We start from the raw sequence: 25194 nt of genomic DNA on the forward strand, positions 1-25194 counted from the left end.
TTTAATAAAAACAAGTTCTACTATTAAAAAATTTATAATTTGAGTAAACTAATACACATCTAGCCATTGTACAGCACCTGAAAATACAAAGAAGTTTGAAAATTGTGAGCATTTAAATTTTCTTTGTCAGTGTATTTTTAAAGCACTTATTATCTAATCAGTGAATTCATTGTTCAAAATTTATATTTATGTTGCTTATATTCATATTCAGTACTAACAGTTTCCATGAAGGCTAACTGGCGGTACAGATAACGGCTAACACATTATTTTGTGTATAAGTAATGTGTGTTTTCATTAGCAGCTCTTGTCAGATAAAATGGTGTTTACTTACTCTTAATTAACCCCTAAAAGGTTGTTTTTGTACCTACAATTAGTTTGTTTTGTTGAATTTTTGTTATTGATTTTTATAGACAGGTTCGTAAAGTTTAGATATATACTTATTTTTGTCTTTTTTCAAATTGTTCTTATTTTGATAAATTTTCCACTGTAATTTTAACTATCTGTGTCCGCGTCATCTTGACGCAAACAAGGCCAATCGTTTATATGTTCATAGGATATTTCCATGGTACAATAAACATTATAAATAAAACCATAAAATACTCCAGGACGAGTGACATGCAACAACACACTTAGATTTCTGCACTGTGTGACAACAACTCACCAAAGCCAAACACATGGCAAAGGATGAAGTAAGTGCTGACATCTAGTAGAAAACACCAGAACTACATGCACAATGCACGTGTCTTAGAAATACTTCTTGCACAATATTACAACAGAAAACAGAATAAAACTGTAACAATATAAATATGCTTAATATTAAATTAGTAACAAAATTTACGCAACCGCTTTGAACATAATATTACATTAAACAAAACTTTGAAGGGGTTAGGGTTAAACCCATACAGTTTTTGAGATATTTTTACATTTTTACCAAAGTTAATCCCCAGAACCCAAAACTACCATAATCTGAAAATTTATATACATGCATACCTATACAGGGTGTAAAAAACAACACAAACTTTAGGATATTGTTCCATACACCAAGAGGAGCTAAAAAATAAATGCAACCTATGGGGTATCTCTTTTTTACCATCTGTCTGTATGTGTTTTCAGTTTTTATTTCAGAAACTGGTAAAGATATAAAGGTGAAATTGGTAAAAATTATTTTTCTTGCAATCTCCAATCAAGAGAAAAACTAATATTATCTTATGATATCATGTTTCAAGATGGAGGACAGCTTAATGCTGTAAATTTGACACCTAAAACGAAAATCAGCTAAGAAATAATGTAGATGTAAGCTCTTAACTGTTGTAATTTATGGACAAATTTTCATTGTTTACTTGTCTACGGCATCAGTAACCAATCAATACAAACGTTATAAGCTTATATATCTACAGCATTTACTGACCATACTTTATGATCTAGGTGCCAAGCCCATATTTTTACATAGAAATGTATATGCTTTTAATAATTTTTGCCTTATAAGGTTTCAAGATTATGGAGTTTTGAAATGTTTGAAAGTGTTATGATTATATCAACATGCCAACGTTGAGAGTTATTTCACATAAACTAATAATATAACTTCAATTTGACATTTTGAGATGACCAAATCGTGTGAAATCTACCTTTCTTCTAATTGAGCTGGAAGGGATATTTAACTCATAGCCTACTCATCTACTAATACATGAGACCAAATTTCTGCCAAAATCTATTAAAAGGAGGGCTAGGGGAAGAGAAAAGAAACTAAAACAATAATTTACAAAATCACAGCATGATTATTTTTATGTACAAATTCATATTTACAGAATTGTATATAAGTGTTTGGAGAACGGCCACACTTTATCTGGAACAAAAATAAATATATTAAAATGACAATATATACAAATGTGCAAGTTTGTTACTAACAATTCAGTGATTATGTGGACACTCAGGAAAAAAAAATACTGTTACAAGATATTTAGATATTTTTACCAACTTTCAAGTAATTTCCACCCTAGTTCCTAGATTTACTGTGTCCAACTATTTAATCTTTTTTGTTGTTGTTGTAAATCTGAAATCCTTGAGTTGTTTACTACACTCTCAGGATTCTGAAAAAATTTTGCAATTTCCTATTTAAAACGTTAACATGACAAAAATAATAAATGCACTCAACTATATTTAAGAAAGAGAATAAATCAATAAACACAACATTAGTTTATTTGTGTTTGTGTCTGATCAGGGTTGCCACTTCGGTCCTGCCACTAGCCTAATTCTCAGGTACAAACTACAGATCTTGGTAGGCTAATGTGGTTGGAACAAAGCAAAACAATGTTTTTAACTGGAATTGGTTACTAGGTTCATAAACGTATATATATATATATATATATATATATATATATATATATATATATATATTTATCATAGTTATTGTTCTATATTGTTGGAAATAATTTTTCATCAGTGACTCTGTCCTAAATCTGTTTTTTTTTTGTCTCTCAATAATAATAATATATCTTCTGTGTTATGAAATATATATTTTTTGGATTGTAATTCAGCTTCAAAGAGTATACAAAGAGATAGTTTAGAATAATCATTTAAAAACAAAAGTGTGATAACGTTGAAAAATTCAATAACTAGAGAATTGTTACTGTCAATTTCTTGTAGCATTAATTTGAATTGAGATAAATTTTTAAGTTTTATTTTTTGCGTTTTTTATGTACAAACACGTTTAGAGAGGGTTTGTCCATAAAGTAATGGAACTGGTCACAAGGAGCAAACTCTGCCAGTGAGATTTATAGTATGGTGATTGTATGTATGTTAAACAACACACAAGGTGACAGTCAAATCTGATCTCTGATGCAGTGACGCGCAGTTTTTAAGATTTTGTCGCAGCAAATATGTTAAAATAGAGTATTTTCTGAAATGCCCCTGTGTAATTAAATTTTGATTTCACGTGGACTAAATCTTTTATGTTTGATTTGCTTAGAGATGGTTAAAGGCTTACACTTTCCAATGGTTGAAGGAGTTCAAGAATAGACAGATCATTAAAGACATGGAGTGGTCTAGATGCACCTCAATGAGTGATCTGGTCAATAATCTGGAATCTAACCATTGGTTGAGGTAATATTAATAGTAAGAACCTCAATATATTATACAAAGCAATGGTTCAAAAATTAATTTCTGAAATTTGAACATGTGGATGGGGTTAAAGCGAAATTGCTTGTAGCATTTGATACTGAACAAAAATTGATCTTAGTTGAGAATTGTTGCAGTTAGAAAATGACATTTTTAGATGAAGTAATAACAGATAAAGAAGTAGATGAGAATGACCATGAAACAACATGCTATAATTAAAAGTGGAACACCTAAAATTCAGTCAAGAAAGCAGGAATATTCAAGTCCTTACATAGAACAGGATGGTCCACGAAGAATTTCTATCTCTGGGATAATGCTGTTTTCTATAAAGAAGTCCTTGTGTACCTACACAAAGACATCAAATGGGAACAACTGGAGATTGATTTTCGTTGGCAACTCCACCACAACACTCGAAGCCTACACTGCTTATTTGGCTCAGATACATGTTGAATCTTGCACTTCAATTCCGATGCTATGTAACCCTGATGTGAGCCCACCATCTTTGTGCTTGTCCTGTTCCCAAAGCTCAAAAAAAGCCTGAGCCTGAAGTCACTTTCAATGCTCCCGCTATTTCAAAGTTCTATCAGAGCGTCTCTGAAAGAAATTAAGGCAACTGGTTTCTAGAGAGCCTTAGAAGAATGGGAACCGCTTTGGCGTGTATTAACCTCTACAGAAATAGTTTTGAAGACTCCATGAACAATATATACTATTTAGATAAATAAATTTGTTTTACCACACACAGTCTCATTAATTCACAGACAAACCCTGTATACCAGAATGTAATTTAACCCTTTAGACATGGCGCACGGATTCTGTATGCTGTTTACACTAGGTAAGATAGCAAAACACTGCATAAACACATCTGTAAATCTAGAAACATCCGCAAAAGTGCAAGGGAATATTTGGAAGTAAAAAACTTCTGATTCAAGGTCAGTGACAGAAAATCATTCTGTTTTCAGAACAAAAGAAACAAATGACCAGCTTACAAGAGCTTTTTAACCCTGTAAGTACTCACGTTGTTTATTTGTCAGCTGTTCCTACCAATATTATTTGTTTCCAGTTGTTTATTTTTGTAGTATGATAGATGTTTTTTTTGTATTGTACCATGTTGTGTTATGGTTTTAGCTTATTATAAGTTTTAATTTTTTATATTGCCTTGTCCGTGAATTATTCAGTGATGTTTTGCCTAACTCCACCTCTTTAATAAAGGCATTTCATTTCTTTAGAGACAGTGGCAAATTCAGTTGATCCGTATATTGACTTGTCAATAAGAAATAAATATATAATTTGCAAGTAAAAAATACATTTTTATTGTTTTGGCTTGGGGTTTAGTCACTTTATTTGAAAATAAAAAGAAACTTGGGAAAATTAAAAAACAAATGTTTTGATCTAAGGTGGCTTAAGTAGTAGCTTTGACAAATTTATATTTTTAGAATCAAATTTTGACAGCAAAAAAATTAATTATAGTTGTTCAAATCCTGAGAAACAGGTTTTGTAAATCTAAATATTGAAGGAATGAAGATAATATTATATTTTGTAATATTACAAAAATTAAACCTCACATAGTCATCTTTCACAATCATGGGAACAGAAAAGAATGATTAGGACTCATCAAAGAACAACAGGGTCTGAGGTACACAAGCAAGCATCAAGATCAGAACCATCACTGTTTACAAGTGGAAATTTCCTGTAACATATCAACATATTCAGTAAATCCTTGTTTTTTTTTTTTTTGTAAAGTAACTTAATAAAAAGAATATTCAAAACTGTCATAAATACATTTAGATCTATGGTATCCCTTCAACACAGAAGTAAAGAAAAAGAGTAGGTTTCATACATTGCTAGTCTTTACATTTTGAATTATAAATACACATAAATATAGTTTTAAAATATATTAGGTTTACTTCAAATTAAGCCTGCATTGACGATTGCAAGTCTTTGTTTAATAAAGTCTTATTTTTATTTGACAAGGCGTAAAACATTTTTCAGAAGAAAAACTCTTGCATTACCAGATAAAGTCTAATAACTTTTTATTTTTAAATGTCAACTCTTCAGCAGGTGGGGAATAATCCTAAAAGTTTTAACTTAAGCATTCATATTCACGGTTATTTTGTATAATACACTGCAGTATTCTGTAAATAAAAACAAATAATAAGTAAATAATAAAATAAATAAATAAAAACAAGTTGATAAAGTCCTGAAATTTTGCAAATAATGTGGTATTTTGGAAGAGTATTTAACCGATTATATGTAACAATATAATTAATTATAATACGTATTTTATTTTGCTCAATAATTTCATTGCTGGCATAGTAGTAATTTTAAAATTAAACAGTTGTCATCTTGAAATATAAAATAATCCCTAATACCAAAGTCTTCTGCAAACAATTTAAGAATTAATTCTAAAATATTTGTTTCTATTTGCGCTTTATTGAAACATAACAGATATAAAATCGTCACTAACTGAAACAACAATCATATGGAACATTTTTAATTAGATTTTAAAATACATGACCACACATCCGACAGGGTTACGACTTTAAATCATTATAATCAGGGTTAGTGATATAGTGATAATACAATTATGATACCGTTAATAACAAACTGAATGACTTTATTGGTCATTATATAACTAATCAGTATCACTAGAGTATTATTTTGTGTAATTGCAAACAGTTATTTTAATACTCCTCTGAGAAGACAATAAATACTGACCAGTTGTCACCCTCTTGGAATCGTGTGCGCATGGGCAGCACATTGTACTTGGGGTCACGGCTGTACGGTTTGCGCAGTACGTTGGCCGCGTGGGTTAGCTGCAGCGCACAGTCGGGATGTGCACCGCCTGGCAGCAGTGTACACTCTCGCTCCAGGATTGCCGCTAACCCATCCAACAGCGAGATGAACCCAAGTGATATTGCTGCTCTACGTACACGGTTTAACTCCTGTAACAATCATCAAAAGGCTGGGTAATATTTACTACGAAAATGTCACCTTATTTATAACAGTACACTGAAAACATAGTTTTAAATGAATGTGGGGTTTAATGCTTAAAATTTGCATAGTTTACATAGTTATTTATATTTAAAAACCAGTAGTAACAATGAGTGAACTACATACTACTCAAGTTTTGAGATACCAAATTAACATTGTTATTATAGTTTTTAATGTTCAAACCTTTCCTACTGCCGGAAATGTTGTGACTTGTCTAAATGGTAGCAAGAGCATGTATTGCTCTTACATGCAGGATAGAGATTTTGTTATTGTAACTGTAATGACCCTAAAATATAATTCCATAAGATAAAAGCAACTGAGAATACCCATGATAGACTGCTTTTACAATACCATTTCTTAATATAACTAGTGGCAAATAAATCATCATGTAGTCTAGTGCACAATTTATTAATGTGGCTATTCCATTTCAAACCATCCTGGATTAATACTGTTTAAAAATTTTACTGAATTCAAGAATTTTCAAGAATACATATAAATCAAGTCCTAAACCAATGATACAAGGTGTCCCTCAGGGGTCTATTCTTGGCCCAATCATTTTTACATCCAAAATCTAAACACTACCTAAATGATGTATGCTGATGACTCCACACTACTCATAAAAAACAACACGGGAGATGCAATTTATGACATTGCAACTACATTCCTGACTACAGCCGTAAACTAATGCAAAACAAATGACCCTTCAATGAATCCTAATATATAACAAACAAAATTAATTTCAGCAAAAATCATGATCCCATCCCTGATATTCCAAACATACTGGAACAAACAAATACAACGTTCTTAGGACTGTAGACCAAAATCTCACATGGAATGAATGTCATTAATGTGTGTAAAAAGATGAGCACTAGAGTATATTTGGAGATGAATAAAATGGATCAGCAATCTAGAAGCTGCCAAGATTGCAGACTATACTCTAGTTCCCACATGAGATATGGGATTGCAGCATGGGGTGGATAATATGCCAGTAATCTCAACACAGTCCTCATAAATAAAAAAAAGTCATAAGGCGCTAGCTGACCTTCATCAAGGAAAAAATTATAGACAGGCATTAAAAAAATGGTATTCTGACAGACTCAACCTTGAAACAAACCAGGATGTTCACATTTACAATACAAGACATGCAGCTAAATACATCCTTGCCCATCACTGGACAGCCCTTTTCGAGAAAACTCTCTTGCATATTGAGCGTAAACTGAAGAACCCGCTACCACACAATCGTCAATGTTTGACAGGAAAAATCCTCAAGAAACTACAAAAATACTATTTGGACAATCCTGTGTATACATCGGTTGAGTTTCTGAAACTTCTACAATGAAAAATAAATAAAGCTTTGGTATGTATCCATTCCTCGTTGAGGTCTCCAGATGTCATTGAATTTATTATGTATAAAATAAATAAAATACTTTAATAAAGTTAGTCAAGAAATAGAAGAAATGATACACAACCACTAGCATTATATTTTTCTATTTTTGGTTGTTATAGCTGTAACTGGTTATATAATTACAGTTGTGTTTACTTTATATTAACCTTTTTAAGAACAAAACACAACATTTCTACTGAACTATTTTTCTGTGGTGTAAATCAGGGTTATAAACCTAGGTCTCAGTAATTCTGAGCTATTACTGAACCAGTATCGTTCATAAGTTTAGATAACAATTCTAATACCAAAAGGTAAGGAAATATAAAAAAACTAAGCATTGCACACATTAATTGATTCAGCAATAAACAATAAAAGATTTAAACTCACTTACACTCATTTAAACATACATAATTACCTGTCAGCTCTACCTGAGAGCCAATAAGCCTAAAAAAGGTACATTCAGGGTGAGGAAACATGAAATAAAAAATTTATGCAATAAATAACATAGTTATGGTGGTTGACTCTCAGATAGGTGGTTAGCCTTTGGGTAAGGCTAGTCAGTCATGTAGTTAGGTTAGGTGAGTTTGAATCTTTTATCACTTACTGCAGGATCAATTACGTTTGCCACATCTAGTTTTGTTACATTCCCTTACCTTATGGTATTAAATGAAAAAGTCTATTTCAAAGTATAAACCAAATTGAAGATGGTCTAGTAATAGCTTAGAATCACACAACTATCTTTTTTATGTTTCACAAAAATAACAGTTTCATCACCTTTAACCCCCTACCCCTTACTGATCTATCACTACATACAGCACAATCTTTTGTTGATTTTTGAAATTTTGCATCTTAAAATGAGGTTTAGCTGATGCCATTTTGCAGATGTCAACAAACAATGCAATCTAACATTAATATATTATATTATACATAAAACACAAATAGCTTAATGTGTACAGTCGTAGTTTCAAAAATCGAAGCAAAGTTAAAACTTGAAAAACTCTAACGAGTTATCATCAACTAAGTAGATGCTGACTAATAGATGGTACAGATGGTGAAATAGTCACAGCAAAACAATTCCGACCAAGGATAGTAATGGAATTTTCAGCAGGCCGACAAAGGATGGGAAACTGAAGCCTACTACTACTAGTATTTACTTACATCCAAAATACATTATAGGTAAGTAAAATGTTTCTACTGACCTTGTAGAAATGCTGTGTTTTCTCAGGCAGCTTGCGAGCGTGTCTCAGTATCTTCTGTATGTCCGACTGTAACCCAGCTTGTCGTATCCAGACCACATTGCTCTGGGAGTAGCTGCGCTTGTCTGCCGGCCTTACAGGAAATGCTTCCTCTGGATCTGTTCAACAAATTATGTAGGTTCTTTCTCAATTGGTGCCTTGTATACATTGCTATTCATGTATACATGTTTAAAAAAATGGCATGCATATCATATACGACACTTGACATGAAATAAATTAGGTTTTAATGCAAGGAAATGAACTTAAAACTTCATAGTTCTCTTTCATCTAAATCCCGAATCTCATTGCACAATATTTTTGACCGTGCAAAAAGATAGTGTATTAATTACAAAATGTATGGTAGTTATAACAGCTTTTTTTAATTGTATACAAATATCAATTACATTATTTGAATAGTTGGGAGATTCACTATGTTCAAGAACTTTAACTTAAGGAAATCAAATTTCTGGGATAATATATTTAAAATACAGATTAAAATTGTGTCTGTTATAACAAGTTGATCTGAAAAATGAAAATGATAATAAAAGATAAAAAGCCACAGGCTAACATGCTGGGCCTAGTGTAACTGTCACCCCATTGTTATAGTGTTACACTTCAAACCCCACAAACATCAAACTCCATGTTGCCTATATAAAATAGACTTCAAACAAAATTTCAGCCTATAGTCTATAATTTAATCACTAATACTCATCCAATAACAGAATCAGCCAATCAGTGGTTCACTGAATCCTGTGATGACCAATCTCTATACTAAACAATTTTTTTACATGTATTTATACTCTTTCAGCCAACAAGAACAACACACTAGTTAGTTAATATACAAACTATAGTAATATTGCTACTAGAGTACAAGATGTGCAGTAGTTGGCAATAGTGCTACTCATGCTATTTCAGGTGTGTCACACATTTCCTTGTTCTTTGAGAAAGAGTCTAGACTTTTTCTTGTGTGGCAGTCACAAAAGAATCAAAGGTAGGTTTCACCTATCTCTTTTCAAAATGTTTTTTATCAACCAACTGTTCCAAACTCTTAAGATAATATATAGATAACATTCCATTCCTTATTCCAAAAGCAAAATACGGAATTTTAGTACTTTGGAATCATATTATATAAAGTTTATATTAAAACAAAAAACAGTATTGATGAAATTTCAAGTGTACTAACTGGGTCGTTCCGGATCGGGTATGCCCAGTTGGGTGATGTCTCCCAGCCATGGGACTGGGTTGTTGCCTGGCTCTAGCAGGGTCAGCATCAGGTTGGACTTCTTCTTGGAGTCAGCCCAGGAGTAAAGCAGACCATACCACTCGGGTGCGACCTGGCAGAGGGCTACCATATTCTCTACCTGCACAAATATACCAGACTGACATGTAACTATGTTGAGTGTATGGTATACAACATTTTGTACACTAACAGCTTGTTTCACAGAAGCAGACTGTACCACTTGGGTGTAACCTGAGAGGGACACCATATAATCCACCTGCCCTGACACAAAACTATGTCGAGTGTATGGCACACATTTTGTAGACTAACAAGCTTGTTCTACCGAAAGTCTTTAACTTTGAAGGAAAATAACCTAGAGCCATTGATTTATTAGCAATATTAGCAATTGGGTGGCATAGATCAAGCCCACAAAATTTAATAAGAATAGCGGAAATTTTATCTACAACAGCAGAAGAAGCAGATTTCAGGATGTGGATAGTACTGTGAACTTCATGACGATTCTTCGTTAGTCGAAGAATACAGAGAGAGTTTACTGCGAGGTCTGATAAGATGGTTGTTCCAGTTTTAGATTGTTGACTGTTTATCTTCAAGGTATTCTGCGTCAGCTGACAGTTACATTCTGCCCCAGCTCTGAAGAGCAAAAAGTTCCTTGAAGAATGTAATGTTATTTTCAATGAGGATTGAAGTATCTCCTTCTAACAACATCCCTAAACAAACCATTTAACGAAATCGAGTAATCCAAACGTATGACAAGTCACACCAGCAATAAAAAGAAGAAAAGTCTACCCAACCTTAAAAAATAAAATAATTTGGTTAGTTGATGTGTTTAAATATCATAACACAGAGTTGTAATCCACTTACTGAAATTACTGTTACTAACATGAATTGATTGCTATGCAAGTAGTCCAGTACAAAAGAGGATGTTAGCGGTTGAGTAATTAACTTATTTTTTACAATTGAGTGATTTGGGGATAGTAATGTAATAGTATTAATTTACTTCGCACTATACTTTTGTGTAGTCTTGTAAGAATGCTTATAACTGTAACATTTATGTGATCTACCTCTGAAGCAAACTAAATCATACCTTTAGAGCACCATGCAGTAAAACACAGAAGGATGGAGTCTTGCCTCCGTCGTGAGCCATCTCCTCCTCATCCGAGTCCTCCACCTTGATAGTAGAGGGTGAAGTCTTGATGGGGGCCTGAGTAGGGGTGGGAGGGAAGGGTAGCACCAAATGTCTGGATACTGCAGCAGGGCTTCCCACATGCTGCGTCTCTATGAATCCACACAACCCAACCTCACTGCCTACACTGTATGTCTGGCAGTCAAAGTCTGTAATCTTGGTGTATGGCTGGAATATAAAATATGTTTTAAGTGAATATTGTAATACAATCTTCTATTTTAAATTACACAATGTTTGACTCCTTGGGACAATGATAATAGTGAAGTGATAAAGTTATGTAAAAAAAAATTAGAGTAAACTTTGGAGTAGGTTTTAGTGAACACAAAAAAATTACAAATTATATGATGTACTGTATTGATAAGGTGTTTATACCAATATTAAAAAAAAAAACGTATGCAGTGTAAGAAATAGACATTCTCAACATAAAAACAAATATTTGGGAATTTTAAGAAAAACAAAAGTTTAATACTTTAGTAATTTTTAAAATAGTTGTTCTGTATGTTTGGGATAGTTATTTAAAGTTGAATCTAAACTAATTATAACAGTTTACATGATAAACCAAACTTGCCTTGACCTTATTTATTTATTTTTTAATGAATACAAATGTTGTCAAACAATGTATATTAATACTAGCAGTTGCCCGCGGCTTCGCACGCAACTTCCTGTTGAAAACCAGTACAATATATTCACGTATTATTTTTCTATCACATTCTAAACATTCCTGAGATAATTAATAGTCGTAAGCCTCTTGGGTGCATTATGAAGGTATGTACCATATTTCCTGCCTCTATCTTTCGTGGTTTATGCTTTGATAAGTTATTCAAAGCAATTAATCACAGTACAATTAATCTATAGAGATGAACCTCGATAAACTAATTAGGTTATAAAGAATCAAATTCGGTATGTTAAAATTAGTTTTCTGTCTAAGACATTTCTAGTATTATTGTGGAGTTTGCCTTGTGGTATGATCAAGAAAATGTATCAAAGAAAACCAATTTTGATTATAAAGCGTCTTCTCTCGGCTCTTTTCATTTACCTTCATCTAACCAAATTCGATTACCTTATGTGGAAACTCGGCTTTGTGCAATGAGGTGTTTTATAACAGCGTTTAATAGTATTTTCATTGCATTATATACTTTATTGACCATTGGTGCAATCTTAACTGAAAATTAGGCAATAACTTCTTCTATGCAATCTGCATTACACTACTGATCAAGCACTTTACAATAATAGAAAAAATTAGAAAAAATCTAACATGGCGCCTAGTAGGAACAGTAGTAAATGTAATGAGTGTTCTAAATACGTTACAAATAAAACTGGTGGCATTCAGTGCCAAGGAATTGTGGTTTTTGGTTTCATTTTGAGTGTGCCGGTAAATCTAAAAGTGAATATCGCTTTAATTCTGGTGAAAAATCAAACTTTACTTGTAGTAAGTGTGGACAAGGACCCTGAAGAGGTTATAGCAGTAACTGAGAGTAAGGCTTGCCATATAGGAAATAGTGACAATGACGATTGTAGTCAGTGTAGTCTCCATATTAAAATCTTAACAGATCAAATTTATGAAATTTCTAAAAATCAGTGTGATATGAGAAATTAATTTAACGCAACTTCAAAATGAGAATGCGATCCTAATTGAAAAGCTCAATGAGGCAGGTATATTAGAGGAAGCACTTGTAACCTTTGAAAGAAACCAGGTCTCATGCGCTGACAAATTAAAACCAAATGCTGTAAAACAAAATATACATTCCCAGTCTATGAGTCTTAATGACTCAATTGGGTCTAACCTATCAAATGGTAGACTTAGGCCTGACAACAGCCTAGTTTTGACTTCTGCAGTTTCCAATCTTCCTTCTGATGGTAACAATGGAAGTGAAGGTGACTGTCAAATTCCCAAGACAACTGCAGTACATTTGATGTCAGATAGTAAATTTAACCAAGAGATCGTGAACAAAAAATCTACTACAAAAAAGAAGTCAACCCCTCAGCAGAAACCTGCCTCCTCCGCACTGGTTTTGGAAGGAAAAAAAATCTCGGTTCAGCTCAGAGACTGGTTCGACTGATGTTAAAGGCAAACCACGGCAAAATGAAATGGACAGTGCTGGATTTGTTGAGGTTAGGTACAAAAAGCGAAAACAACCTAGACTATCTGGTTTCATCATTGGGAGAGCAGTGACGATAAACTGAAGGTGGTTGATAAGCTTAGATATCTGTTTGTTTCAAGAATAGCGGAACAAGTGGACAGTGACTCATTGAAACAATATATTAACAAGCAAGTGGAGGGTAATTTCGAAATAACAAAGTTGAGAAGTAAGCGGCCTGGCTACAGCTCTTATAAGGTAGGTGTGCCTATATCTCTGTGGAGAGAAGATCTACTCTCCTGACTTCTGGCCTTCGGGAGCCTTTGTGAATCGATTTCGATACAACCGTAAAAACTTTTCTTCTGGAAGTGACTTCTCGCATTCTTTTTTGGAACAAGGCGATCAAACAGATTCAAGGAGCTAAACTTGGGTCTTAATACAAATGTGTCTCAGTGTAGTGAGGCTGGGCCTAGTTCGCCCAATCCCATCAAGTGGCATTCTGATAAATCTGGGTCGTCCGATCTTAGGCCTAACTTTAAGTTGCTGTTTTGGAACGTGCAAAGCATAACTAATAAACTTTTAAACATTGAATTACTAAATTGCCAATACAATAAATTGTGATTTATTGTGTATTGCTGAACATTGGTTGTCCAAATCCGATATTAAGAACTTAGGAGTGCCAGGATATGTTATGGCGGATTGTTTTGCCAGAGAAAAACATTCCCATGGGGGTGTACTAATTTGCGTCAAGGAGGGATCTGAATTTGTTCTTCTAGATAAAATTGCTTGTCTCTCAGAAGAGATTACTTTTGAGTTAGCGGCGATTTTGCTGCCTGCCTGGAAGACTATAGTGGTAGCTTTCTACAGGTCTCCAGCCGGAAATTTAAATCTATTCCATGAGAAATTGAGTGAAAATGTTTTTCTATCTTGTGTGGCAATAAATTTAATCTAATTATTGTTGGTGATTTCAATGTGGACTTTCTCAAGCAAAGTGGTGATACCAAAGAGCTGCTAAACTTGTTTGATAGTTTTGGACTTAACACTACTGTTTATGAGGTAACAAGGCCTGGCATAAATGATAACACGGGTAGCTGCATCGACAATCTGCTTACGACTGTGCATCAAGATAGGGGACAATCCTCTGTTATTCATACTGCTGTCTCAGATCATTGTGCTCTCTTTTTTGAGGTTAAATTGGAACATGAAACATCAGAAGCTGTCACTAAGATATCCATCTCTAGGCCTATGTCTGATTGTGGTACATCACAGTTTCTATCTTATCTTTGCTCTGGTTAATTGGAATGAAATTTACAGTATGGATTCAGATGTAAATTGTAAGTTTAAGTTATTTTTTAGATAATTTTCTGTGGGCTCTAAATAGTTCTATGCCTCTTAAAAGAAAACCAATTAAAACTAGGCGTAAAGATGTTTCCTGGTACCATGATGGCCTAACTCCAAATCAAGTTAGAGTTAGACAGACTTTATTTCATAATAAAGAACACAAGATCTGAGCTAAACTTATAGAAATAAGAAGTAATTACAAAAAACTAAAAATAGTCTATAGGAATGAGATATAAAGAAGGCTAAACTTAATTTTAATAATGGCCTAATTGACAAAGCAAAAAATAAAAGCAAGGCTGCTTGGAAGATAATAAATCAATCAGCTATATTAAATAGCCAGTCTAGGCCTATAGGTTCATCAATAGTTTTAATGAATTTTTTTGTAAACTCAGTTTCCGAGACTTGTGACGGGATATCACCTAGCAATAATGACTACTCCTTCTATTTAAATAACTACTCTGTTTTCATGGCTCCCAGCTGACAATTTTAGTTTTAAAGTTTTTAAAGTGGAAGAAGTCTATGCTGCTACATTAGTTTAAGTAATAGTTCTTGTCTTGACTGTTTTTGGTGATAATGCCCCTATTTTAAAATTAGCTGCTAGTTTTGTTTGTGAGGTTTTAACTTTTTTGTTTAATGAATGTATAATGTTAGGTATTTTCCCTGATGTTTTAAAGACCAACAAAGTAATTCCTGCGCATAAGAAGGGTCCCCAAGGATCAAGTGTGTAATTATAGGCCTATATCGATTGTTTCAATTGTGTCAAAGGTCTTGGAACGGCTAGTTCATGGGCAGTTAGTTCATTATCTTGAAACCTATAATTTGCTTAGCAGCTGTCAGTTTGGTTTTCGGGCCAAGCGCAGCACTGTTGGTGCAGTCCAATCTCTTATTAATGATTGTTATGAGGGCCTGGAATCGAAAAATTTAGTAAATTTTAGGTTTTATGACCTTTCCAAGGCCTTTGACACAGTAAATCATGCCATTTTAGTAAATAAGCTTAAGTTTTATGGTTTTAGTAATACTGTTGTAAATTTATTTGTTTCTTACCTTACAAATAGGTTCCAATATGTTTATTTCAATGGCTCTTTGTCTGATACACGTCTTGTTCAGTTAGGTGTTCCCCAAGGTTCAATTTTGGGGCCTACTTTAGTTATTATTTATGTAAATGACCTGCCCCTCTAATGACAACAGAGTAAGCACCTACATGTTTGCTGATGTCCTGGGCCTCAAAGTCTGTACAGAATCAGTTGATGATTGTAGGGAGATGCTTAGTATTAAAACTTCAATTGTAAACGACTGGTGTGCAGCCAAGAAATTGTGTCTAAATGAAAATAAAATCCAGGATTTACAACTCACCTTGTCTTGTAGGTCAAGTGATAATGATGACTTGAGTCTTAATTTTTTAGGTGTCTATTTGCAGTCAAACCTAAAGTGGCAAACTCACATTGATTATGTGGCTGCTCAGACTGCAAGGGGCATCTTTTTGATTAGGGCTCTAAATGGAGTAATTTCTATTGATCACATGCTGTGTGTATATTATGCATATACAGGGTGTGGCAGCATAACTTCCCTTTTTTAAAAATGCATCAATTCAGTTAGTTGATGTCATAACGGAGCGCTAGTGGTCTCCTTCAAGAGGGGGTACTGTAAAGTTTTGTCCCGACACGGTTCAGTCGCCATCATGCGTTGGAATAGTGAGGAGCGTGCCTTTGCCGTTGAGGCCTACTTATTTCAAGCGGATGTTCGGTTATTGCAACACAGCGTGCATTTTTGGAATCGCTTTAAATTAGCCCCGTTGGCTCCCGTCCCAGACTGTAAATCAATTGTTACATGGGTCACTACATTCAGACAAACTGCAAGTGCGACAAAACCAATAACTGGAGTCCCTCGGCCCATTAGATCACCTGAGAACATTGAAGCAGTGACAGCGTCAATGTTGCGATCACCACGGCGTTCTGCGCGCAAACATGCATCTGCCCTTGGACTATCCGATCGTTCTGTGAGAAGAATTCTTCGTGATGATCTTCATTTTCATCCCTATAAGATGGCGATAGTGCAGGAACTTCTTCAGAACGTGACTTCAATTCTCGGATGAACGCGTGTGAGCTTCTTCTTGATGTCTTTCCCGAGGCTATTGTTTTTTTTAGCGATGAAGCCCATTTTCATTTGAGTGGGTTGGTTTACAAACAAAACATGCGCTACTGGGCTGAACACCAACCCTCGAGAATTGCATCAAAGGCCTTTGCATTCAACCGAAAGTCACAGTGTGGTGTGCAATTTCCTCAGCTGGAATTATTGGTCCCTGGTTTTTTTGAGGAAAATGAGGTTACAGTGACAGTGACTTCAGACTGGTATGTAAATATGCTACAGAATTTTTTTTTTCCCACGGTTAGATTTGGATTTGGGGGACACTTGGTTCCAACAAGACGGTGCAACAGCACACACTTCGAGAGCATCGATGGCTGTTTTGAGGGAAAAACTTTCCAGAGCGCCTTATCTCAATTAGAGGCGATTTGGAATGGCCGGCACGCTCTCGCCGATCTGTCACCTTGTGATTTTTTCTATGGGGTTTTTTGAAATCCCGTGTTTATGTGAACCGTCCAAGAATCCTACAAGATTTGAAGACCAACATCCGAGAAAAATTGCCAACATAACACCTACAACAGTCATGACAAACGCCAGAAATCGGCTTACGCAATGTATGGAGAATGGGGGACGTCACCTTACAGATTTGATCTTCAAAACAATGTAAATAAAAACTTTAGACATGTACCTACATTATAAAAAAAAAATAAATATTTTCTGATGCATACAATAGTTTTTATTGAGTTTTGAAAAAAGGAAGTTATGCTGCCGCACCCTGTATAAATAGTTTTTTGACCTATGGAGTTGCTTTGTGGGGCCATTCTCATTTAGCAAATAAGCTGTTTGTACTTCAGAAGATGGCAATTAGGATAATTGGCAATGTACATAGTAGAGAACATTGTAAACCTCTTTTGTAAATTTTAATATTTTGACCCTGCCGTCCATCTATGTTTTTAAATGTATTGTTGCATGTTAAAGATAATTTATTTAGACTTAGCAACCAAAGAGATGTACATAATCATTTTACACGCAATAGAAATAACTTAATAACTCCTAGATGTAACTATACTAGTACTCAATACAGCTTTCAATACCAGGGTATCAAGCTTTTCAATGCTCTACCCATGCAAGTAAAGATCATGAGCAGGACTAATTTCAAAAATACCATAAAATGTTGGTTGTTAAAATCTGCTATTTACAGTGTCGATGAGTTTTTTCTTGTAGTGCAAAATCTCACAAGCTAGTTTAATGTATCATTATTGAACGTTGTTATATACATTCTTTGTATCCTGGCAATAAATGCTTTGATTTGATTTGATAATAATTTTCTAAATATTAAATGTTTCTGCCTCTTTGACGAACTTCAGCTGACAGTATTAACAGCTGTTAAGTATCAGTTCACTTTGCATTATGTGCCGTAGCACAGTCTGCCGGATCCAATGTAAAACACTCCAAAATCAACAACTACTTACAAATGAAAAATTAATTATAAAAACATTTTCCAGTGGACCAAATTGTGAATCTAAACCATTCTCGAATTCCATTGAAAACACACACAAAAATTCACACAAATCATAAAAATCGGTCCAGTCGTTTAGGAGGAGTTCAGTCACATACACATGAACACAAGAAATATATATATATAAAGATTGCAGGGTTATAACTTTACTTATAACAATGAATTTATTTGATTTCTTTATTTTGTATACCAGGTATATATGTTTAGTTTTAAGTATACATGGTTTTTTGTATAATAGGTATAGTATTAATAGTAATGTTAGTAATCCTAAATATTTTGACACCATTCATGCACATGCAATATATAATGTGAATAAAGCATTTTTGAATTGAATAATATTATTGAATTTTTTAAATGATATATTTGATACAAAAGTCAGTCAACAAGAAGAAAAACGTATTAATTATTTTTTTCAAAAGTTTTCTCTTCTAAATAAAAAACCGAAGTTTATGAAAATTGTATACCATTGGGATAAAATCATTTAAATGGATACAAAAATTAATAAATACAGATATAGAAATATGTCATTTGAATTAAATTAAAAATTATATTGATGATTAGTCAAATAATAAAAAGATATTATGAACATTGAACAATTAATTTGATTAAATTATATCAACTACCTTAAGCTATAAATAATTCTTTGCAATAGAATTTCTCAGTTTGAATCTCATTCTTCATTCTAAGTTCTATATTCATGATTGATGATTTGGAAATATCATAGAAAGCACATATCCTTCACATTTCTGTTACTCAAACAAATTAAAGTTTCACATCTCACCATTGGTGCAGGTGACAGAATGACTTTGGAACTCAAGTTGCCACACTTGAGCATGCCACAGAAAGCACATATCCTTCACATTTCTGTTACTCAAACAAATTTAAGTTTCACATCTCACCATTGGTGCAGGTGACAGAATGACTTTGGAACTCAAGTTGCCACACTTGAGCATGCCACAGAAAGCACATATCCTTCACATTTCTGTTACTCAAACAAATTAAAGTTTCACATCTCACCATTGGTGCAGGTGACAGAATGACTTTGGAACTCAAGTTGCCACACTTGAGCATGCCACAGAAAGCACATATCCTTCACATTTCTGTTACTCAAACAAATTAAAGTTTCACATCTCACCATTGGTGCAGGTGACAGAATGACTTTGGAACTCAAGTTGCCACACTTGAGCATGCCACAGAAAGCACATATCCTTCACATTTCTGTTACTCAAACAAATTAAAGTTTCACATCTCACCATTGGTGCAGGTGACAGAATGACTTTGGAACTCAAGTTGCCACACTTGAGCATGCCACAGAAAGCACATATCCTTCACATTTCTGTTACTCAAACAAATTAAAGTTTCACATCTCACCATTGGTGCAGGTGACAGAATGACTTTGGAACTCAAGTTGCCACACTTGAGCATGCCACAGAAAGCACATATCCTTCACATTTCTGTTACTCAAACAAATTTAAGTTTCACATCTCACCATTGGTGCAGGTGACAGAATGACTTTGGAACTCAAGTTGCCACACTTGAGCATGCCACAGAAAGAAGCGTAGTTCTTCTCCGCCAGCTGCTGGAAAAGGTTGTAGAGCGAATCAGGTGTGAGGGCAGAGTCCACCTGTAGCACGGAACCATCACCTCTCGCCAACTTCACCACCTGCAAGAAAGAATGAAATTGTCAGTTAAATGTGATCATTCTACGTCTCACCAGATAGGAGCATTTAGATCCAAAAGACACTGGAACAAATATAACTGTAACAATAGTCCACTTTCTGAGATGAACTGCTATAAATGGATTCAGTAATTGTATAGAAAGTGAAATTATACAGAGTTTTCTATTAAACCTACACAAATTTTGGCATTTTGTATTAACAGACCATGTATTTAATCTTTTTCTATAACTTAGGTTCCGTATGTATAACTGTGTGTTCTTGTAAATTCATCTAGTGAGATTGTATTTAAATAATTTTATTGATATTGAATGGTAATTACTTTTATGTAAAGGCTCCTAAAATTTCCATTACATTTTAAGACTTAAGATTAATTTGTATATAATTTTTTTAATTCATAAGTAACTGATTAACACAAGATTGTTATCTTGATTCTTACACACAAGAAATAAGTTATATTAATGCTGCATAAATCTACATGTATATCAGGATACTAAAACAATAACACATGAATCCTATTAGTCATATAATAGACTGTAAATGTTTGATTTATCCTAAGTGAAATATTATTACTTGAAAATCCCTCCATAGGTTCCTTTCCTTACCTCGTGATCAGAACAAAACATTAACAATGTAATTTAAAAAGTTTTTTATATGCAATCGTTCAAAAACACATAGATTTTTTATGAAGAAAAATGATATACTGACCTGAGCCAAGATCGGATTGGTGGGACCAGGAGGAGCCACCACCACTACTGTCAGCTTGCCTGGGAAAGCGAATGGGAGTGGAGAGCCCAGCTTGCTAAGGGCATCCAGCTCGGAATGTCTACGAGTTACTCCATTTGTCACCAAGATAACCTGCGCAATCGAAACACATATTTTCAACTAATCAAGACTACGTGTATGACAATCGTGTCTTCATTTTCAGTAAGAAATCAAAGATTTTTCTCTTTCATAAGTAATTGTTCAAGTAAATGTATAGATTGATCATGAAACTATTCAATAAACACGGACTTTGAAATCAAGGGGAAGATTAACATTCTTAACACATTTGCTGTGAGCATCTAGAAATCCAGCTCCCTGCTCCTCCAACTCATTTCCTCGGTGTAAGTGAGTCCTGTAACAAACAGTAAAGGTTGTGCTGCTTACAGTGTGTAGTGCCAGTTCCACTATTTCTTTTTACACACACCATCCTCGGTTCGCCATCTTGGATTATTTTCTCTGTTGTAGTACTGTGTTTATTGTTGAATTTCATGTATCATACGCTGTATTACATAACTATAGTCCAATGAAGGAGGATATTTTGAAATCATTGAGCACTTGCTTTATGACAGAGAAGAATCTGATACATCTTTAGACAGCTCTGCTGATGATGAAGATAGTGAGGTTCATTTTTTGATTTGTGGATGCCAGTGGGGATTGGGGTTGAAAACCAGAGGAGTATTGAGTGTGGACTGGACACGGACCGGCACCAGTGGTGGCGGGCTAGAACTCTCTGAAATAACGTCATCAATTCCAGTCATAATGGTTCCTGGACATCTTCAATGAACTATCCAGATTTCATTTTAGAGTAAAACTATTCGTATTTTTCTGCATTTAGGTTCGCAAGTTGCCTCACTTCCTACAGCAAATATCACACTTCACTTATCACTAATATGGCCATTTTATGTGTAAAAGTAATTCAGTCCCGTTCTCGTCAATAAGCACTAGCTTCAACACGGTGAATATAAATATTTTAATTTAAGGAAAACTACTCTCACCTGGATTATACACTAGGTCAGTAGTTAAAACCAATCCTTCATTCACTCTTTTAGAATTTTTTTTGTATGACTCAACTACATTATCATCACATGAAAGCTTTTCATCAGTCATACTAAATAGTGGAATACCAATCAGTCTTTTAAATTATCCAACCAAACCTTACTGATTTGAAGTCATCTTTCTTCATAACTGTTCTATAGAAAGCTCTAGATTTTTCCTTCCAAAGTTTTCAACCTGAGGGAACTCGTCCACTTTTAATGTTTTTCTGTGCCCTCTTAACATTATAATTTTTTTTAATGAAAGATTTATTTTGTCACTTTTTTATGTAAAGTTCTGTAGCACAACCAACTCTGATATCTCGAGTGAGACTACCTAACATTAACCTTATTCAAGTAGCTTCAAATCTCATTTTCATCAAGAAGAGACAAAAATGTATGTTTCCGTTTATAATTTGCTTACAGGTTCTACGCACAGCACTGCACTCACAAAATTAGCACTAATGAATGCAGCCAGTTAGGCAACGAATACAAATGTGTATATGGTCACTATACTGATATAGGAAGACTGACTGAGGATAGGCAATGAGTTTCATCTCCACACTGCGGTAATTGACTGCAACAGGTACTGAGTTCCGATGCCTGTGTAAAAATGTTTGATTATTGGTAGAGCAGAATAGGTGAAGTGCCAAATAACAGAGGGTGTACTGTATCTTTTAGTCCGAATGTTGGATGAGACAACAGTAAAAATATTGATGTCTAAACAAAAAATAATGTAATAAAGAAATTTACAAAAATAAAAAAAAACTAGTTAAGCCTCTTCTATAATCTATTGACAGACAATTATTCTATATTTTAAATATTTTATCAATCCAACTAAACCCATACCATCCAGCCAGGTCTGAGATATGTCTAATAAAATTGGTATCAGTCATCTGACAGGCCTACCTGACAAGGAGTGGCTGTTCCCCACTCTCCGAGTACTAGCTTGTTGACACCTGTGAGAACAGGTTCCAGACAGCTCTTGTCTTGTTCTTCCAGCTGTGCGAGTTTGGCCTTGAGCACGTCAAAGTCTCTTGTAAATGGAGACACGATGTCATATGATGAAGAGTATGTCATCTGTAAATAAATCAGTAGTGGATTAAACGGGATGTATTTAGGCCCATGGAGAACTAAACATTGAATTTTGAGGAAAATGTAAAACCAAGTATTGGTCTATAATACAGTAATTTATTATCACAGTATTACTTACCAGTGCTACAAATTCCAGTTTTGAGTAAATCGCAAGGTAATCGAGAAGACTGTTGATGCCATGCACTGCTAGCTGGAGACTGGTGAAGGTTTCTGTACTGTCTGGGACCGCCACGGGCAGTGACATGGACAGAGAGACGTCTAACACCACCACAGTCGGCATCTTGTACCGAGCTTAAAAGAACAATTAGGCCTTTATTATGGCTTAGCTCTTAAACTGGCAATACAGTAATCCTTTTCCAAAACAGGAAAAGCAATTCACTTATGCATTAAAAATGTATGTACTACTAAAAATTCTGCCAACATTAAGTAGCCTATATTGTGTTAATTTATTGAATGTTTCAAGAAATAAAAATTAAAACTTTATTTTATACATTTCAATTAAAATTTTATCAAATTTTGTTTAATATAAATAATTTTTTAATATTAGAGGGTTACACACTGTGTTAAACTTCTAAACATATTAGACAATAACCTACAAAATAATGTCATGTTCAATACAAAATTTTATAGCCACATCTTAGCTTAAAAATGGATTTTTCGATATTTTATATATATTACTCTTACAAATATTTATACTGTATTGAAGCAACCCTTTTGCCATAAAAAACCATTAAGTATTAGAAATTAAATATACTTTATGCAATTTACTTGCTGCGCTTGCTTCCTGTAATAGCCAATGACTGGTCAGATGATATTAAACTAATTCTTTGTGTATACAGGTGGGTAATTGTAGTTTTGAGGTTATGTTTTTAGATACATTTTGTAAATTGCATTTTCAATTACTTAATACCACAATGACATAAACACTTGGTATTAAAATATAATTTAAATACTGTTAAGTCCACTACAAACTAATTATCCTTAAATCTAAGTAGGAGTTCAAATAATGTTGAGATGGGCTTGTTATTTTTCACCTCGTTAGTATATCATATAATTTGAAACAGGTAACTGATTTCTTTCTACTCACTTGAATTTAATAGCGTAAAATGATTAGTTGGATGAAATTAAGTTGTAACAGTTTTGCTGAAACATTACTTGTTTGAACACTTAACCAACACGACTCATTGTTTGTTTGTGTACTCAACTCATGCTGATGTTAAACAAAACTTTTTCCCGTTTGCTTATAAAAAGAGGTCTTTGATAATGTCATGAAGCTCCGAGTTGCACTACTATATGGTTACTACTATGGTGTAGAAGTGGATGTAATAGGAGTTTTGTGACAACATGCAACACTACGAATTGGTCTGCTTTGTGCTGAAAATATAATTTAAATTCTAAATATTCTTTATTTACAGTTTCATCAAGAAATTCCAATGGCGTCATACAATATAAACATAAAGCTAGACACAATAGTTTGTCTGAACTTAAGAGATAGCTATTACATCAAATGATATAAAACTAGTATTATACAGGAGTGTTTTTCGTAGTGAAATAGATCTTATTTAGAATAAAAACATGCAAAATTGTTATTATGTAAAAAGTGTTAAATAAAAGATATTATAAAATTCTTAAAGTTATTGATGTAGTTCAAGTTCAACGAATTCCTTCAAGGAGTAAGCTGGTCTGTCTATCAGCCACTTATGTAATTTTGTTTTCAGTGCTTCAGTGATTATGGTAGGCCATTGAGGAGTTTCCGGCCGATGTACATTTATAAACATTTTTAAAACGAATATAAACAAAACCATACGAATTATTTCAGCCATGGTCAAAATAACCATTCCCCCGACCATAGTCACAGATCACCAACATCGGACAAAGTTGGATCTAATGTCGGCCATACATTATTCTGCCATCCGAATGGCAGACCAGGTTGAGCTGGGGTTTAATGTCTCTGGTTACAAGTGAACAGCACAAAACCTCTGGTCCAACGGACAAGATCTTATCAGGTTTGTTTGAAGACGGGACGACACATAATTTTCGGTCAGCGATTCTCCATACACTATTGAACCTGGTATGACGCAAAAGGTCTATATTTATTTTTTAACGGCAAACTCGTAAAGTATAAAAAAACTATATATGACAAACTACAATTTAATACATAACAATAAAATAATAATATAAAATTAATTTAATTTAAATGTTTCTGCATAAGCATATTGTGAGACAGCCTGTATTCTTCTTCGAATTGCTGAGACATTTTCATTAATGAAATCAGTCATATGGCAGAAACTGTTTCCCATCTTCATTATTCTCGTAAGTAGACCACAGAAGTTTCAACAACTTCACGCCTAACTTGAAGATCGGAAAGGAGAAGCTCAGCCTGAAATTCAGCAAGTGGCACATCCATAAAAAACGCAGTTCCTTACGCTCCCCCACCAGTCTTAAGAACTTCCTCTGCAT

At 34.0% G+C, this 25194-nt stretch overlaps 1 protein-coding gene across 3 annotated transcripts; it reads right to left on the reverse strand.

Moving 5' to 3' along the window:
• Window positions 1–1755: 1755 nt before the first annotated feature.
• LOC124355182 (integrator complex subunit 14) lies at window positions 1756–23960 on the reverse strand. Of its 3 annotated transcripts, none has more exons than XM_046806186.1 (11): window positions 23822–23960; window positions 22853–23025; window positions 22549–22719; window positions 20552–20701; window positions 19657–19830; window positions 11049–11315; window positions 9908–10085; window positions 8689–8843; window positions 5830–6056; window positions 4677–4801; window positions 1756–1843 (listed from the first exon to the last, which is right to left on the reverse strand). In XM_046806186.1, exons 2-10 carry the CDS (start codon window positions 23012–23014, stop codon window positions 4726–4728), a joined length of 1560 nt encoding a protein of 519 aa, XP_046662142.1. In that variant the 5' UTR covers window positions 23015–23025; window positions 23822–23960; the 3' UTR covers window positions 1756–1843; window positions 4677–4725. The 3 variants fall into 3 exon arrangements, with proteins under 3 accessions (XP_046662142.1, XP_046662140.1, XP_046662143.1); XM_046806184.1 differs by lacking the exon at window positions 23822–23960 and adding an exon at window positions 23503–23712; XM_046806187.1 differs by lacking the exons at window positions 4677–4801; window positions 23822–23960 and adding an exon at window positions 23503–23709.
• Window positions 23961–25194: the final 1234 nt, after the last annotated feature.

Source organism: Homalodisca vitripennis, chromosome 2 (genome assembly GCF_021130785.1).
Source record: "Homalodisca vitripennis isolate AUS2020 chromosome 2, UT_GWSS_2.1, whole genome shotgun sequence".
Taxonomy (NCBI): Eukaryota; Metazoa; Arthropoda; class Insecta; order Hemiptera; family Cicadellidae; genus Homalodisca; species Homalodisca vitripennis.